At 43.7% G+C, this 16,456-nt stretch overlaps 2 protein-coding genes and 1 long non-coding RNA gene across 7 annotated transcripts; 2 read left to right on the top strand and 1 right to left on the bottom strand.

The window, feature by feature from the left end:
• The first annotated feature begins 134 nt into the window (after window positions 1-134).
• On the top strand, window positions 135-8,442 carry LOC769704 (fatty acyl-CoA hydrolase precursor, medium chain-like). 3 transcript variants are annotated; one of them, XM_040645939.2, is made up of 14 exons: window positions 135-222; window positions 1,026-1,230; window positions 1,721-1,865; window positions 2,284-2,417; window positions 2,754-2,907; window positions 3,419-3,520; window positions 4,469-4,573; window positions 4,701-4,751; window positions 5,193-5,333; window positions 5,419-5,505; window positions 6,439-6,586; window positions 6,796-6,927; window positions 7,290-7,362; window positions 7,738-8,442. In XM_040645939.2, the coding sequence occupies exons 1-14, from the start codon at window positions 153-155 to the stop codon at window positions 7,913-7,915; spliced, it is 1,725 nt and encodes a 574-aa protein (XP_040501873.1). In that variant the 5' UTR covers window positions 135-152; the 3' UTR covers window positions 7,916-8,442. The 3 variants fall into 3 exon arrangements, with proteins under 3 accessions (XP_040501873.1, XP_040501874.1, XP_015147943.3); XM_040645940.2 differs by lacking the exon at window positions 3,419-3,520; XM_015292457.4 differs by lacking the exon at window positions 4,701-4,751.
• Window positions 6,386-10,796, bottom strand: LOC124417143. The gene is made up of 2 exons (XR_006931234.1): window positions 10,677-10,796; window positions 6,386-9,046 (listed from the first exon to the last, which is right to left on the bottom strand). It is a non-coding gene; the product is annotated as an uncharacterized LOC124417143 (long non-coding RNA).
• Window positions 9,035-15,404, top strand: PDCD2L (programmed cell death 2-like). 3 transcript variants are annotated; one of them, XM_040707083.2, is made up of 8 exons: window positions 9,035-9,315; window positions 9,821-9,917; window positions 10,611-10,774; window positions 10,868-10,937; window positions 12,022-12,416; window positions 13,222-13,335; window positions 14,532-14,680; window positions 15,258-15,404. In XM_040707083.2, the coding sequence occupies exons 2-8, from the start codon at window positions 9,894-9,896 to the stop codon at window positions 15,386-15,388; spliced, it is 1,047 nt and encodes a 348-aa protein (XP_040563017.1). In that variant the 5' UTR covers window positions 9,035-9,315; window positions 9,821-9,893; the 3' UTR covers window positions 15,389-15,404. The 3 variants fall into 3 exon arrangements, with proteins under 3 accessions (XP_040563017.1, XP_040563016.1, NP_001025743.2); XM_040707082.2 differs by having other exon boundaries at window positions 9,035-9,347; NM_001030572.2 differs by lacking the exons at window positions 9,035-9,315; window positions 9,821-9,917 and adding an exon at window positions 10,381-10,511.
• The last annotated feature ends 1,052 nt before the right edge of the window (window positions 15,405-16,456 follow it).

The following is a 16,456-nucleotide window of genomic DNA, read 5'->3' as shown; positions in this document are numbered from 1 at the left end:
AATTCAGGAAAAAAAAAGCTCTCCTAGAACATGATTTGGTTCACAGCTTGAGCACTGCTTTTCCTAATCAGCGTTTGTGTTGCGCAACAGCTGTACTTACAGAGTACTAAAGGCAGTGCACGGAGTGGGTCAGTGTGTGAGTAGGCTGCAAAATGGCAACTGAAAAGAACACGCTGCTGTCCTTGATTCTCACCGCCGGGATCACGGCTCTCGTAGCGACTGGTAAGCTTCCAAAATGTTGTTTACTCTTGCCTGCGGTGAGGAGCTAGAGTGCATGTGAAGTTTTCATCCCCGTGGGAGTCCCAGCTTAAAGGAGGCCCCGGACTCCCAACTCTGCTGCACAGAACTGAGGTCTGAACAGCAAAGAGCTCTTTGTTTCTTTCTCTGGTCTGCTTTCAGGCATTTGTCTCCTTATTTTTTTCTCATGTGCAGCTAGCAAAACTAAATTCCTATTGTGAAATTTTGTCTCCTGAGTCAGAGAGTCCAAAATGCCATATCTGTTGTTTGATTTTGAGAAATTTGTCACCGGGACTAAAGTAAATCTTACCTGAAAGTTTGCACCACTTGTGGGTGCCTGACTGTTTGCAGATATGGTAGAAGTTTTTTTCTGTATCTGTAGGTTCTATCCAGATTCCCAAATATGTTTTGTGCACCCTCAGATCGTTTTCTAAATCAGGAAATGCCTTTTTTTTTGTGGGGGGGCAATCCGGTGGACTTTTAAGTAAGAACAGCGATCTACAAACTTTACTGATGTTACTGATGTGTGTGGAGAGTGAGCAAATTATATGGTGCAGGCATGGTGCAGCTGAGGGAGATCATACCTGGGAACGCTATGGGAATGAAGGCTGAACTAATGTCAGCTCTAGCGATTAGCGTTTGTTGAAGGCATGTGTTTGAAAACGACTTGTTGAAACAAACAGTAGGTGCATATTCAGGTAGCACTTGACACACTCAGCTGTTAGAAAGCTGCCAGTTGCTCGCTAGTAGACCAGTCCGTGATGTGATGTTGTGCACGCAACCCCCAGGGCAAAAAGCAGAGCAACCAGAAGTGGTGACCAAATACGGGACTGCCCGAGGATACCAATTCAAAGTAGATGCGGCTGAGAGGAGTGTAAATGTCTTTCTGGGACTTCCTTTTGCTAAGGCTCCTGTTGGACCACTGAGGTTTTCTGAACCCCAGCCACCTGAGCCATGGAAAGGTGTCAGAGATGCCACTTCCTACCCACCAATGTAAGTAGAGCAAGAAGAAAAGCATTTATGTTCTCAGTGATTTTATATTGCCTGCGGTTTGAGGGCACTGATATGCAGGGTGATCCAAAGCCACAAGGATTAACTCCTTGGTGTCATCTCACCTCCTCCCACATCTGCTACAGAGAATGCGTTTCTGAAGAATTCTTTATAAGCTGCTGTTTTTATTGAGTGCTCTCTAATAGGCATCATAACTGAGCTAAGACGAATCAACACATGACTGACAGTGTGCTTTTTTGTGAGCATTTGGTCGTGTTTTCAAGCTGTGTAGCTTTGAAACAGAAAGAAGCTGAGGGTATGTTGGACTAAAATGCTAAATGGATTTTATGCTAAATGCATGCTAAATCCACTTGTACTGCTGCCCTTCTTTAGTACCAGTAGCTCAGTAATTGCAATACAAAATGCTACTGAAGTTATAAATGTTATTTATATGAAGTTATTCTGTTGATTCCTATTTCTCTTATTTTTTCAGGTGTCTACAGGACAAAGTATTAGGACAGTTTGAATCAGATTATGTTACCAATAGAAAAGAAAAAATTATTCTCCAGATGTCTGAAGATTGCTTATACCTGAATATTTACACACCTGTTTCTACAGAAAAACAGGAGAAGCTGCCTGTAAGGAAAATCATTACAAAACCTCTCGCAAGCTTGATGGCTTCTATTTTTGATGGGACAGATTAAGCCTGACCTTGAATCTTGTAACAGCTTCCTCAGGATTACAACACATGTACAACACACTTACATCCTATACAGAATGTGGACCTTACTGGCACAGTAATAAATAAAATCTGACTGATTTTTTTACAGACGTAGTGTTGGATTTCCTGCAGGGGCACTGGTAAAATTCAAGTATTCAATGGAATCAGTGCCTGTTGTGAGGCTGCCAGTCTCCAGTTTGAAAGACGTTGACCATTTGTGAAATGTAATTTCACAATTAGGACTCATGAGCGAAGCAGCACAAGCTAGGATATCTAGTCTGTATCACAGGGAGCTCTTCCCTGTGCTGAACCGTTTCTGTTTTTTCCCCTTCCAGGTCTTTGTGTGGATCCATGGAGGTGGATTAGCTTTTGGATCAGCATCACCCTACGATGGTTCAGCATTAGCAGCCTTTGACAACGTGGTTGTTGTGACAATTCAATACAGATTGGGTATTGCTGGATACTTTAGGTAAGATACGCTGTCTCTGTTTTTGATAAGCGATTTCCAAACTTACGTGTGCAAATCCTTTGTGAAATGACCTGTAGGATACTTGTTTTTGCAAATAAACTGCATGTTTCTTAATTACACATGCAGCACTTGGGAGCAACTTACAAGTCCCAGATCTGCTTCAGAGACTGCTCTGGCTTGATAGCTGGTCTGATCTTAGCCCTTTTCAAGCCAATTCTTTTTAAATTACATAGAGAGGCTCCCTCACAGCTGATTTCTTATGCTGCAGACTGAGTTTACCTCTGAGTTGTTTTTTTTTACATCAAGCATTTCAAGAAATCTGTTATTTCTTCCTAGCACTGGTGATAAGTATGCTCGTGGTAACTGGGGGTATTTGGACCAAGTGGCAGCTCTTCAGTGGATTCAGGAAAATATCATACACTTTGGAGGAGACCCAGGATCTGTCACCATCTGTGGAGAATCTGCAGGGGGAATCAGTGTATCTGCTCTGGTAAGTTCACCACAGGCATGAATGTTTATTATTTGAGAAACGAACCCACTGTCCATGGTCATTCTTTGTATATAAATAAAAAATCAGTGACAAAAATTGGTGGTTTTTGGGTGAGCCACAGATCACCTTGGTCTGATGTACAATGTGATGACAGTGCAGCTTCTGACTGTTGAAAGTGTTCTTTTTCTATGCAGATCCTGTCGTTTAGAATCCTAAATGTTTATTGTTATCTTCAATAATAATCACCTGATGCCTATCTGGCTTGCAGTGCTGTTCCATGAAGTCTTGTAAGCAAAGTGTGATGGGAGGGGAAGGGCAGGCATGAACTTATCCCTGTTAATGCTGCCAGGGACATTTGTACAGCAGAACTATGATCAGAGGCTACAGAGTATCACTCAGATGACATTTTTTCAAAAATGGCAGTTTCTGTTATTGAAATTCTATGTCAGTGATCAGAAGGCACTTCCAGTAGTGCTTGTTCTTGTGTCTGGTTGGTGCTTTTTTTTTCCAGGTCTTATCTCCACTGGCAAAAGGCTTGTTCCATAAGGCCATTTCAGAGAGTGGTACTGCAATCAGGACTTTATTCACTGATAAGCCTGAGGAAGAAGCACAGGTGGGTATTTTGTGGCATATATAATTTTCAGATTGTTTTGAACATCTTAAACGGTTTATTCCAAATAGTGGATCTAGATATTTTTCTTGTGGAATTTCAACCACATTCACTAGAGGCAGTATTCCTGTTTGCAATAGTACACGTTCAGTGAAACTTTTCTTTCCAAATACCCAACTATCCACAGATGTCTGAGTGAAAGCAGAAGACTGAGGAAGCAGAGAGGGAAGGCATTGAATGAGCATGAAATGTAAAGAAATAAAGTAACTGTCTTCAGAAAAAGTTGAGCTGGTATTTTTGACTGGAAAATGGCACCAGATTCTAAATACTGTTGTCTTTCCCTCCTGTCAGGAGCCCGATGTGCTCAAAGTAACACAAGTGTATTCAGCTTAGTTATAATTAAAAAGAAGAGCCCAATTCAACCCAATTTGTCATCTGTAACAAGCGACCTGCAAGTGCTTTGTTTTGCTAACCTGGGGTGTAAAAGAGGCAGCATTGCACTGAGGTCTGTCTAAGAACAGCTGAGAAATTGCATTACTTCATTCAAAAAGACTGTGTGTCATTGAGAAGGGTGTAATGTGCTCTTTTTTTTTCATCACCTACGTGGTTATATTCTATGTATGCATTACTCTAACTACCTTATGCCATCCAGACTTCTCAGCCCAGTTTGTTACATACCAGAACAACTACCCTGGTGTGCTAGTGAATGGAGATATTATGATGGAGTAGGTTTTGTCGTTCTGTTCAGCCCACAGCGTGAAGGGTTATGAAGGCTTCCTATCTCGGCATCTGCAGCTGAAATACTTCTGGCTTTGATGATCCTTTCTGAGGAACTGAGACCACTTTCCCCTCCTCCTCTGGACTCCAGAGTCAGGGGCACATAGAGCCCTTCTAAGGGAAGTATATGGATAATTAGTAAATGAGAATGTGACTCATTTCTATTGATTGCAGAGAATTGCTGCTGCATCTGGCTGTGAAAAGTCCAGTTCCGCTGCTCTGGTTGAGTGCTTGAGAGAAAAAACAGAGGAAGAGATGGAACAGATAACTCTAAAAATGGTAGGTATACTCCTTGTATAATGAAGGACATTTCAGATTTGATCATAACAGAGCATGCTATGTATGTCCTGCAATAGTAAGAGAACTTGAGGTCTATCTAACACCTGCCCCTTCTTTATGTTTTTAGGATATGACAACTCTGAAACTATGCTATACGTCGCCTGAGAAATGTGAACAGGTTCCTTCTCTTTAATTCTGTATGGGCACTGAGCTACACGTTTCACTGTCAGGTTCTGTCAAGAGAAGAGGCAAGAGTATGAGATGTCACAGTTCTCGTGGAGAAACTGAACATTACTTACCATCATAATTATGTTCCCTAGATTTCTTACCACAGTGCTGGCTTTCCTGTTAGTTTGCAGTTCCAATGTAGAAGTTTGGTTTTCTGTCACCTCTTCACACGTTCATACTAGGCTTGTTCTAACTAAGAGGAGATGTAAATTGACAGTAACCTACATTTCATGAATATTTAAAGTACAATGCTAAGATTTGCAAATCTTCTCTGGTTCAAAACATCTATTGTATAAAATTAAGAGAGCCTGAATATACACTTCTTATATTTTCACTTGATATGTTTATTTGGTGATGTTTTTGTTTTGTTTCTTTGTTAATGTTTCTCCAGCCTTCCATGTTCATCAGTTCAACTGTGGATGGTGTATTTTTTCCAAAGAGCCCCAGGGAATTGCTGTCTGAAAAAGCAATCAATGCAGTCCCATATATAATAGGAGTGAATAACTGTGAATTTGGATGGGTAATTCCTGAAGTAAGAGACTTATAATAGCTTTATTTAGATATAAGTCTGTGGATATAAGATTTCCTCATAAATATGTGTTCTCTTTGTCATGCAGATGATGAAAGTTCCTGATTTTACAGAAGGTCTGGACAAAGAAGTTGCACGTCAAGTATTACAGAGCTCATTTGTATTATCATTTAAGGTGAGAGACCATTTCCAGAATAAGCCAATGCTATTTCTTCATTGGGATAATGCCATGTTCATATTTCGTATTGCTAATAGTGATGAATCAACATAGACGATACTCGAAATCTCTATCCTAAATGCCTCATCTTTTTAAGGAGGAGTTCAGTGGAAATCCAGGAGCAATGCAGATAAGTAAACATAGGTCCCATGACGTTCAAGATACCGTAGGTTATCCAACATATGCGTTCTACTGGCAGGTATGACACAGCGCATATAGAACACACAAGCCTTTCTGAAGCTTCACATGCAGACTAGAAAGGGCACCTTGCGGGGATGCCTGAAATGGCACCAGGAGACCTGCATGTAGGCTTCAGAGATTTCACTTCCCTGTGGATGACAAAGCTGTCAGCTTTCTGGTTGCTTTGTGCTCTCCTGAAACCAGGAAACCAAAAATTACAGATGAATAGGGAAGAATTAAGAGGTTGGTAAACATAGCCAGTACTTGTAAAGGATCATGTAGAGCCATAGGAATCTATCATAATCTGGGAATGGCAGAGCCCAGGGTTGCTCTGAAAGGGAGTAAATTATGGCTGTCTGCAGCAAGAAATGGATCTTATGAAATCCAGCGGGATTTCTTTTCTCTTATGAGGGTTGTTTCCACAAAGGGAAGGACAGAGAACCATATCTGTCTCTTAGCATCACCAATTGCTATTTATCTAGAGGTATTTGAGGGCATCCTTTTTGATCTTGCAAATCTCTTTTCGCTAAGAACATCTATGTTAGTTGAGGGTGTAACACTGTGAACTGTGAGCTCTGCTTGGGCGCAGTAGGGAATTGTCTCTGAAAGATGGTAATGTTTGGAGTCTAGCCAGACACATGCAGGCGCCACACACCAGTACGCTGTTACTTCTTTTAATATTCATTATCATGTTTTTGTTTTTTGTTTCAGAGTGTTCCATCTGACATTGTAGATCTCGTATTCAATGAATACATAGGCAAAGCAGAGAGCCGTGCTCAGGTGCGAGATGGCCTTCTTGATGCAATAGGGGATCACATGTTTGTTTTCCCAGCCATTGAAGTGGCTAGATACCATAGAGGTGAGTCTGTAATTCAGCATCTATTCAAACAATCGTTGTCTTCCATCCTTGAGCGTGTCTGTGGACATGATGTATGTATCACACTTTGTTATCAGAAGAACTGCTAGTGTTTTCATTTGATCAAAATAGCTTGTGGTGAAAGTTTATCATCGTTGTTGTGTGGCATTTGCAACACTAGCACTCTTGTTTTTGATTTTATTTCCTGTTAGATGCTGGCCACCCAGTCTACTTTTATGAATTTCAACATCGGCCAAGCTCAGCCACGGGTGTCGTACCAGAGTTTGTAAAAGCAGATCATGGAGATGAGATTGCCTTTGTCTTTGGAAAGCCGTTCTTAGCTGGTGATGTATCTATGCTTGCTAAAGAATTCTTTTGAAATCAGCATTGTTATTAATTTCACTTCCCTGAGGTCTTTCATAATGGAATTTTGTTTAGTAACTCTGGAATCAAAATAAGCTGTTTTGTTTTTCCTGTCTTCAGTTATAGTTACTTTTCGTGAAATCATTCACCTACTCTGCTCACGTAGAATTCCTACGGCCCAGAGTAACAAGTAGATTCGTAGAATGGTTTGGATTGGAAGGGACCTTTAGAGATGATCTAGTCCACATCCTCATTGCTGTAGAATTGGCTACAGTGTATTGGAATTGATTGGACTGCTGTTTTTTGAGTACTGATCTTTGCCATTTCTCCTCTCACTTTGCAGGGAATGCTACAGAAGAAGAAAATAAACTTAGCAGAGCTGTTATGAAATACTGGACTAACTTTGCTAGAAACGGGTGAGATCCGTAGCACTAACTGCAGCTCATTGCTGCGTAGCAGCAGCATGGCTGTAAACGTGGCGGAATTTAAGATAAGTACTGAAACAAATAGTTTCTCTTCTTAATGATTGCAAGAAAAACTCTGGAAATGAACGTGCAATCCAAAATAAAATCTCGGAGGTATTTGTATCTGCAGGGGAGGATTAAATCCCAAAGCAATGGCAAGCATTATTAAGTGCGTGCTATTCCAGTGATGAGCATTTTGATAAAAACATGCATGTGCTCAGGTCCTTGAATGGTGTCATCTGAGCTCCTGTTAGTCTTCTGAAACGATCTCAGGTTGACAAGTCGGATCACCAGTGGACAGGTAACTTTTCATTGTTTTGTTTCCAGAAATCCCAATGGGGAAGGCTTGGTCCATTGGCCTCAGTATGATCTGGATGAAAGATACCTGGAAATAGACCTCATCCAAAAGGCAGCAAAGAAACTGAAAGAAGACAAAATGGAGTTTTGGGTACAGCTCACAGAACAAATGAGGAGTGAAAGAAGGAGAGAACACACAGATTTGTGAGAGCTGAAGAGGATACAGTTTCCTTGTAAAACCTGAAGGCAACATTAATTTGTCAGAATGCAGATTTTAATCTTGACTTTCTAACTCACTAATGTGTCGTTTGTTGTCATGATCCCAGTGAAGGGAGAGAATCAAAGGAAGTTCAAAATGTTGATGGGTACAGAAATGGATAATGAAGTGAGAAGCTAAAAATAAGCAGTCCTTCAAGCTCAAATAGACCATTATATCTTCTCATTGGATACCAAAATTGAATGGTGTTCTTTTGAAAAGGGAGAAAGAGGGGAATATTAGTAAATACATTGAAATCGATCAGAAGTTATACAGAATATATCATAGGTTTCAGAATATGTTGTATATTCATTCCACTCCTTTTATCAAGAAGATTGAGTCTGATATTCCTGCAGCCTCTTTCCACTTACTTTTAGTGGAAATAGCTTGTGAGGAGGAGAGCATCCATCAAAAAACCTCTGTGAGATCACAAGCATTTTCCTCTTCTGTAAATTGTTACAAATACATTGTACTTCTGATTTTTGGAATGTATTTTCTTTCACATACTTCAGGCTGACTCCAAGAGGGTGTTGTGAAAGCCACCAACAAGTCTGAACAAAGAAATTCTATGAAAGTGCAAACTGATAACCATGTGGGTTCTTTCTTCCCATGTGTGGACTGGACTCTCTTTGAAGTCTGCACTAGCTGGGGCCTGCCCGGCATTGGGCTGCCTTTCACAGGCATAAAATCTGTATGTGATGGAGGCACTGGGCTGCGAAGAAGACAGGCACTTCTCTCTTTCTGTAATTTATTATTTCTCAGCTGTCCAGTGAGTGACATGGAAGCTCAATCAGCTCTGTACAGCTAGGTGGCTTCTGTTTTCAAGCTGTCCAGTTCCGAACAGGATACTTTGCTTAGTTAGAGGCTAAGCTGCAGAGGATGTGTGGTCTGCACACAGAAACCTTCCACTGAGTCCAGGGCCCAAGCATACATGTGCTATTTGTTTGTTAAAGGAACAGCTTGCATAATTGTGAGGGCTTCCCTGCTCATTTGCATGAGGTCTTTTGGCATCAGTGCTGGCCAAGGTTACACAGCTTCTGAGTGAGAGCCGGCTGGTCACCTGGATCTTGCTGCCCCAAAGCACTGAAGAAGAAAGAGGAGAACAAAACTGAGCTTGTGATGCAGCAGAACAACAGATGTTCAAAGCTGTCTGGCCTGGCACTGGTGTGGATGAAGATCACTCACTTAAGCAGTTCATAGAATCATGGAATGGCTTAAGTTGGACCTTAAGGATCACCTTGTTCCAATTCCTCTGGCAGTAGCGTTGCCACCTACCAGATCAGGCTGCCCAGGGCCCCCATCCAGCCTGGCTCTCAATGCTTCCAGAGATGGGAGATCCGCGCCTTCTCCAGGCAGCCTGTGCCAGTGCCTCACCACCCGCTGAGTAAAGAATTTATTCCTAACACCTAACCTAAATCTCCCCTCTTTTCATTTAAAGCCATTCTCCCTTGTCCTGTCCCTATCAGATGGTGTAAAAAGTCATGCCGCAGGGCAGCTCTTTCAGGAGAGGGACAGTTGGTGGTTACAAGATTTCTTCAGATCAGCTTGTCATACCACAAACCACTTTGGCAGGTTACCCAGCTCCAGTCAGCAGGGTTTGCTGATACATACCATAAAGAAAGGATTCGTTACATCAGCCTACACCTGGCCCTGGGGTACCTCCTTCTTGAGTTACCTTTTTGTTCTGCTCCAGCAAGGTCTTACCCCATCCTAGAAAAATCTCTTTTCTTTTGCCCTGGTAAGGAGTGCAAGTTACAGCATCTCAGCTGCTAGGGCAGTAAGCCTCACTGCAGGCAGGTAACTGCGCCTGCGTCCTCATCTGCACTGAGACTAACGCGGGGTCTTCTTTCCCTCCAGGTTAACATCACAGCACAAGTAAGCTGGCTCTCGGAACACGGAAGCAGTGCGGATAGCTGGGAAGAGGTACGACATGTCCAACAGCAGGACTGGAAAGGTGCGTTTTGTAAAATCCTGCTTTTGAGTAACCGAGATATTTAACAACTTTAAAAACCTGTATGTTGGCAAAGTCTGCTTGTGATCGACTGACGGTATCTATATAACTTGCAAAGGTTCTAATTGCTTCGTATAGCCTGAGATAATTCGAAGGATGTACAGCTTTAATGATTGGCAAGGAGATAATGTGCAGGGCTGCCTTAGATTAAGCGGGTGCGGGTAGCCGGGTCGCTTGCAGGCGGCGGAAATCACGGCCGGAGGGCCGCGCCGTTCACTGTGCGCAGCCGCAGCCTTGGCGCCCAACACGCCCACCTCCCTGCTGCCCGCGGGCACGCGCCGCGAGATGGCGGCCGCCTCCGTGAGGGCGTCGCGCGCCCCCTGCCGCCCGGCCGGGCCCCGCGCGCCCCTCAGCGGGAGGCGTTCTCCGCCGGGACGCGTGTCCGCCGGCGGCCGCCGTAGGGCGCGGAGCGGCGCTGCCATGGCGGCGGCTGCGCCGCCGGTGCTGCTGGGCCTCCGCGACGCCGCCATGGTGGGGCCGTGCCGGGGCGGCGGGGAGCCCCCGGGCTGGGCCACCAACAAGCTGGGCGGCCGCGCGGTACGGGGTGGGGCGTGCCGGGGGGGGGCGCTGCCCCGAGAGGGCTCCCCGGGCCGCGGCCCGGTCCCCCCGCGGCGCTGAGCGCTGTGTTTGTTTCAGGACGCGCTGCCCTCCGTGCGCCCGGGCTGCCCCCGCTGCGGGGCGTGCGGCGCGGCGCTGGCGCACTTGGTGCAGGTGTACTGCCCGCTGGGCGCGTCCCCCTTCCACCGTCTCGCCAACGTCTTCGCCTGCGCCGAGAGCGCCTGCTGGGGGCGGCCGCAGAGGTGAGGGCGCGGAGCCGTGCGCGCGGGGCGGCCGGAAAGCGCCGTAACCCACCGCGTGTTTCTCTGTGTCCTCTCCCACATGTCGGGCCGAAGCTGGAAGGTGCTGCGCTCCCAGAGCCTGGAGGCACGAGGACAGGAGGCGCTGGGCTGCAGCTCGAAGCAGGTACGGCCAGCACACTGCCCTGGGGCCTGGCTTCTGACACACAGTGTGGGGTGCAGGGCTCGGGGGTCCTAAGGTGCTGTGTGGTTGGTACGGGGTGTACCCGTGTGAGCAGCACGGCTGTACGCACCCGCAACACTCAGAGCAGATCTGCGTGTGGGGTCAGGGCTCCCTGGTCAGAGTGATGGTTGCAGTTACAGCAGGTATTTACTGTCAGAACTTCAGGAATTTCTGCTTCTGAAGCCTAATGAGAGCCTCGGCTCAGGGTGTGCATAATCAACAAATATACAGAGTGATGTGCTTAGGCCGGTACCCACAGATTGTACAGCTAGAAAGATAATCACGTTGGAAAGGGATAATTGGAAATAAATGCAAATGCTCACCCATATTGTAGGCTTACAGAAAAAGCTCTAAGAGGAGCAATCTCCATAAAGAGATCCTTCCTCAGTGGCAGTCGGCCCTTAAATGGGGTCTAGGAGAGGTGCAGCCAGGCTCCACCCCTTCTGGTCACACAGCTGAATTGCCTTCACCTGTGCTCCCGCGGCTGACTCGGTGCTCACCTCAGCTGATCAGCGTGATTCAGCAGTTCCCTTATGGGGTGACTGAAGGAGTGTTGCTTCTACACTAATGCTGTCAGGCAGTGAGAGTGCTGATTCAGCTGGGGTATTTACGCTGCAGTAGTTTGGTCTGTGGCAAATGGCATTATATGCCGATTAAAATGGAGGAAATTTGTTTTATTTCTCCTTATTCCACTCTTTGAACTTAGTGTGGTGCAGTAACTGGTTCAGAGAAATACATCCGAGCTGGCTCCCAGCAGTCATGCTGGCAACATGGGAATGGCAATGCAGCATGTCGAGCAAACAGCCATTGCATTATTGCACCATTTCTGCAGTCTGACATGTTTTTTTGCCATAAGTGTGCTGCTGCGAGAAGCAAATATTGATATGCTGGTACCTGGCGTTGAGAGGGGATGGGCAACATAACACTAAGCATGAGGTTAAGGTTTTCCTTCTCTTATTTGTTGTAGCAGTGACACCACATTAGCGTGCTCAGTCTTGAAAATGTTTCTCTTCTCCCTCCCTTGCAGAAAGAAGAATGTAACTTTTCTGCAAAGGACTGGTGTGCTGAGGCAGACGACTGGGGAGGCTGCGACGGAACGGAGTCTTCCACGTGTGCACTTCAGATGTTGGGGCTAAATGCAGGGATGAGCAGCTCCGCATCTGAAGAAGCACAGTGTGTGTCGCAGCTCCAAGAGCTTCACTTGTCTGAAGCTGCGGACGTGTCAGGTTCCCTGAATACAGACCTCCTACTAAGGGAGGAGATGGTGATGGCCACTTCAGCTCCTGTGTTCCATTCCTATTACATTAGTGTTGTGGATGAAGCAGACTATGCTGGTTTCCTTGATACAGATCATGCAAATAAACTGTTGAAAGAGTATCAGCAGAGAGAGGGTGTTGATCTGGAACATTTGATGTCAGAAAGGTAAGAACCTGTTTGAACCTCATGCTGAAGCTGAAGCAGTTGTGTAGTTCAGTTTGTATTGAGTGATGAACTAAGTCTAGCTCTCTTCATAACTGACTCCTTCAGGAAGCAATTGTGTGTAGGACATTGCAGGAAACACATAACATTGCACCTGTTTTCTCCAGTTTGGGAATTTTGAGTTACACAGTGCTGCATCTATTTCTGAGTGACTGAGCAGCGGGGTTCCCCTTGGGCTCCAGACACAGCAGTGTACCTGCAGTCTGTGAAACCAAACCAATGTGGTTTGAACAAATCTTACGCTACGTGATATGAGTTCATATTGTGACATTTGGACATTTGACTTTTTTTTCCTTTATAATGCTACAGATTTCATTATTCTGGTTGCATTGTTAGGAGCTGAGGAGCTCAGGGATTTTGAGTAGAGACTGGGATGATGGCTGCAGTTAGACTCAGGGTTTTTGATAAAGAAGTGGTCAGGAAAACAATTTCTGGGTGTAGGTACTGAAAGTATTTCCGATTTTAACATAGGTGACCACACTGAGCACTTATGCTTAGGTGTGAGCAGGTATCTGATGGATATGAATGTCTTCTCATAGTTTGAAACACTGTTGGCAGCAGATAGTGGAGCTAGAGGCAGAATGTTCAGCTGCAAGCTGGAGCAGTGACTGCCTCTTAATTTAATGTTTGACTTCCTTTTTTTGTGTACGTACTATAATTTAACACGAGTATCTATTAACTGGACCATATTTAAAGCATGCCTATTGTACTGAATTTGAATTTTTGTTTTTTCCTTTTTCTCTGATAGTTTTGCTGGTGAAGATAGTAATGAGAAGTATGAGAAGACTAAAGTCAGAAGTGGGGACCACACGTTCCATAAATTTATGAAAAGAATATCTGTCTGTCCAGAGCAGATTTTAAGGTATGTTGATCAGTTGGTTGTAACAGGGAGAGACAGCATGTAGATGGAGGCTGTCAGTAAATAAAAACAAACAAAAATAATTGGATGTATTTACTTATTTTTCTTAATTGAAAAATTTGCTAATTTTTCAATTAAGCTAAAAGTTTTGGTGCCATACTTCCAAGGCTGTCTCCTCCTCTGAAGTTTTGTAATCTTATTGTTACTGCTTATGGCTCAGTCTTTGAGATGTTAGTGAAGTAAAAAATTACTCATTTTAAAGTCTGAGGTCCTTTGCAGCATGTGACTACAACCAGTGACCATGCAGAATGGCTTGCTCTTCTTAGAACAAAAGTAAGTTTAATCTCAGAGAAAACTCCTTCAAAAGGGAGAAGGTATTTCTGAGTAAGAGTGTATTAAAGTGTTCAAATCCTAACTTATTTGTAGTACCAGATAATACCCATCATTTTCATGAACCATACAAGGCATTAGTTTGTAACTTCTTTAATCCAGAGAGTTGGATGCAACCTGCCTTCTCAGGCTATCGCAGTGTAGTGGCAGAACCTTTGTCTGCCAGGTTTCCAGAACCAGGAGGAACTAACTGGCAGCTTTTTGATGAGGAGGTAGAGTTTGAGGGGTTGGTTATGCAGACAGAAAACGTTAGGAACACCATTAGTTAACTATCAAATATTGTACAGAACATTTGCTAATACAGATTGCAAGTAACATTTTAAGACAACTTTTTTTTCTACTGAATCTATCACTTTGCTCTTTGTATTTTCCTTTTGTGAAAAGTTGCTTCAGGTGATTTCTATGAGTACTGCTAATTGTAGTCTTCATTAGCTCCCCTTTTCCCCACAAGAGTATTATGGTATACACTATACGTACCTAATAAAAATGTTAGGCCTCCATTTCTTCTGGGCTGCCAGATGTCTCTTGTGCTATCAGCAAATACAGAATCCCCTGCAGGTGTAGATGGTGTAATGGAGTCAGGTTTAGCAGGCTTTGGAGGTGTCTGCTTAAACCATTTACCCCCTTAGATGCATCTCTTTCCTTAAGACTTTTCAAGTGTTGACCTTTCACTGTCCTCTATCTTTAATTTTTGTTGAGTGACTCATTTGAAGCGTAGGCAGATGACTGGATGCTAACAGTGTTTGTGGGTTCTTTTCCTAGTTACTTGAGGTACAAAAAATAAATAGATTTTTCTTTTTTTCTTTTAGATACTCCTGGGGTGGTCAGCCTTTGTTCATAACTTGTCCTCCAGCTAACTTTGACAACAGTATTCCAGCCTGCAGTAACTGTGGAAGCAACAGAGTGTTTGAGTTTCAGCTTATGCCAGCACTGGTCAGCATGCTGTGGGGTGATGCAGGTATTGACTTTGGTCTTAGCTGAATGAGTATTAGAAATATATTGGTAAGGTTCACTGGAGTGTAATTTGGATTGTTTGGATACATATATGCACCTAGATTATGGGTAAAATAATGTTTCCATTATAGATTTCACTAAACAGATGGGAGCTCTTCTATTCGACTTCATGTGCTTCCTGGTGTACTTTTATAACAGCAATATAGATAATTCTGTGACTTTGGAAGTGATTATCTTTGTTGCCTATTAAATGAGAGCATACCTCCCCTGCTAAAGCAGAAAGGAGAAAGGGGGCATTGGAACTTGATGATCCTTGAGGTCCCTTCCAATCCAAGCCATTCTACGAAATAAGGCCTCAGAAAATAGTAAATATTGTCATATAAGATTGCAGGCACCTAAGAAGCTCTTTGAAAATTCTCAATCGTGCTGCTTTAAAATCTTTGAAATAAGAAAATGTATATAGGAGGCTGAATATGGACAAATGCGTTCTGGATTGGAAGATTGAACTGCAGTGATAAGCAATAGCCACTAACTGAAGCATTCTTCTAATATGTTACATACCTTTACTGTTCTGTTTTTAGATCTGTCAGTGGAATTTGGGACTGTTATAGTTTATACATGTGAGCGAAGCTGTTGGCCAACAAATCAGCAAACCCCTCTGGAAGAGTTTATTTTTGTACAAGAAGACCCTGACCAGAAATTATTTAAATAAATTGTATTTCTCTTCATAGGTGGAAAGTGTTGTTTGTTGGGGCGTTTTTGTTGTGTTTTGTTTTTTGCTGCATTTGAAAGTATGTGATTATGCAGCAGAGTTTTCCTCAAGTGAGGTGAAAAATGAACTGTATTTGTTGGCATGGTGCTTATTTCCTGGAATAACTGACGTGTACATTAGCATGGCTGCAAAGTGTGGCAACAAAAAACTTGCTTTGTTTAAAGAGGCAATTTTAAGTGTGGGGATTATTTTGGGATTATAGTTACGTTTTTAAAAGCTTGGGGAAGAAAATAAAGGAGAAAGGCTGCCTAATTGCACTTAGTTATCCTGCTGGTGATCGCCAATCAAGTGTGATCCAATTTTTAGAAACTACTAGCAGTGAGAAGCTTAATATAAGTATTTAAAAACAAATGTACTTTATTTGTATTGGTGACAGATTGGAAATTCAGTGGGCAGTGGCTGAGAGGGCTTTGCTGTAACTGCAGTCTTCCTGCAATGAAGATTTTCTGAATGCTTTTACAGTGAAGGATGTTGCAATTGCTCGACTAGATTGAGCTCTGACGGTCATCACATTGCCCTGAGTGGAGAGGTGAAGGTTTCTGCTAGCACTCCTGTTCTTGCAGTTTTAATGGAGACTTAATGGAGGAGTAATTTAAGTAAGCATCCTTAAGGCTTTTTGCACAGGCTTAGTGTCACAGTATAAATTAATCTACTGGAAGTGTTTGGGTTGTTTTTTTTTTTTGGGGGGGGGGGGGGGGGGGGGGGAGGCTGATGAAATGTTTGCAAAACAGTTTTTCAGAGATGAATTATATCTTCCCATGCTAGCTTTTAGAGCTGAGTTGAAGAATTTAGGTGGACCTGTGTAAAAATCTCACTTCATACTTGTCAGAGCTCCCTGATTTTCCTTGGGGACTAGGCTGATGCGTTTCCCAGCTGCAAGCAGGAGCTGGGTGCCCCATCTGTGGGTGCTGCGGCCAATCGGGCGGACCTTCTGCGAGGCTCTGCGTCTCCAGACCGCGGTCCCGCCTCGAGTCGCTCGCGAGTTCCTTTGGAGCTCCGCCCGGGGAA

Source organism: Gallus gallus, chromosome 11 (genome assembly GCF_016699485.2).
Source record: "Gallus gallus isolate bGalGal1 chromosome 11, bGalGal1.mat.broiler.GRCg7b, whole genome shotgun sequence".
In the NCBI taxonomy this organism is placed as follows: Eukaryota; Metazoa; Chordata; class Aves; order Galliformes; family Phasianidae; genus Gallus; species Gallus gallus.
This window is presented reverse-complemented; position numbering and strand designations above follow the sequence as displayed.

Excerpts from the sequence above, each read along its gene's own strand:
- LOC769704 (XM_040645939.2), top strand. The coding sequence starts at position 153 with ATGGCAACTGAAAAGAACACGCTGCTGTCCTTGATTCTCACCGCCGGG. Across the intron at positions 1,866-2,283 it reads AAAAACAGGAGAAGCTGCCT|GTCTTTGTGTGGATCCATGG; the intron begins GTAAGGAAAATC and ends TTCCCCTTCCAG. Across the intron at positions 5,334-5,418 it reads TTGGATGGGTAATTCCTGAA|ATGATGAAAGTTCCTGATTT; the intron begins GTAAGAGACTTA and ends TTTGTCATGCAG.
- PDCD2L (NM_001030572.2), top strand. The coding sequence starts at position 10,395 with ATGGCGGCGGCTGCGCCGCCGGTGCTGCTGGGCCTCCGCGACGCCGCC. Across the intron at positions 10,512-10,610 it reads ACAAGCTGGGCGGCCGCGCG|GACGCGCTGCCCTCCGTGCG; the intron begins GTACGGGGTGGG and ends TGTTTGTTTCAG. Across the intron at positions 12,417-13,221 it reads GAACATTTGATGTCAGAAAG|TTTTGCTGGTGAAGATAGTA; the intron begins GTAAGAACCTGT and ends TTTCTCTGATAG.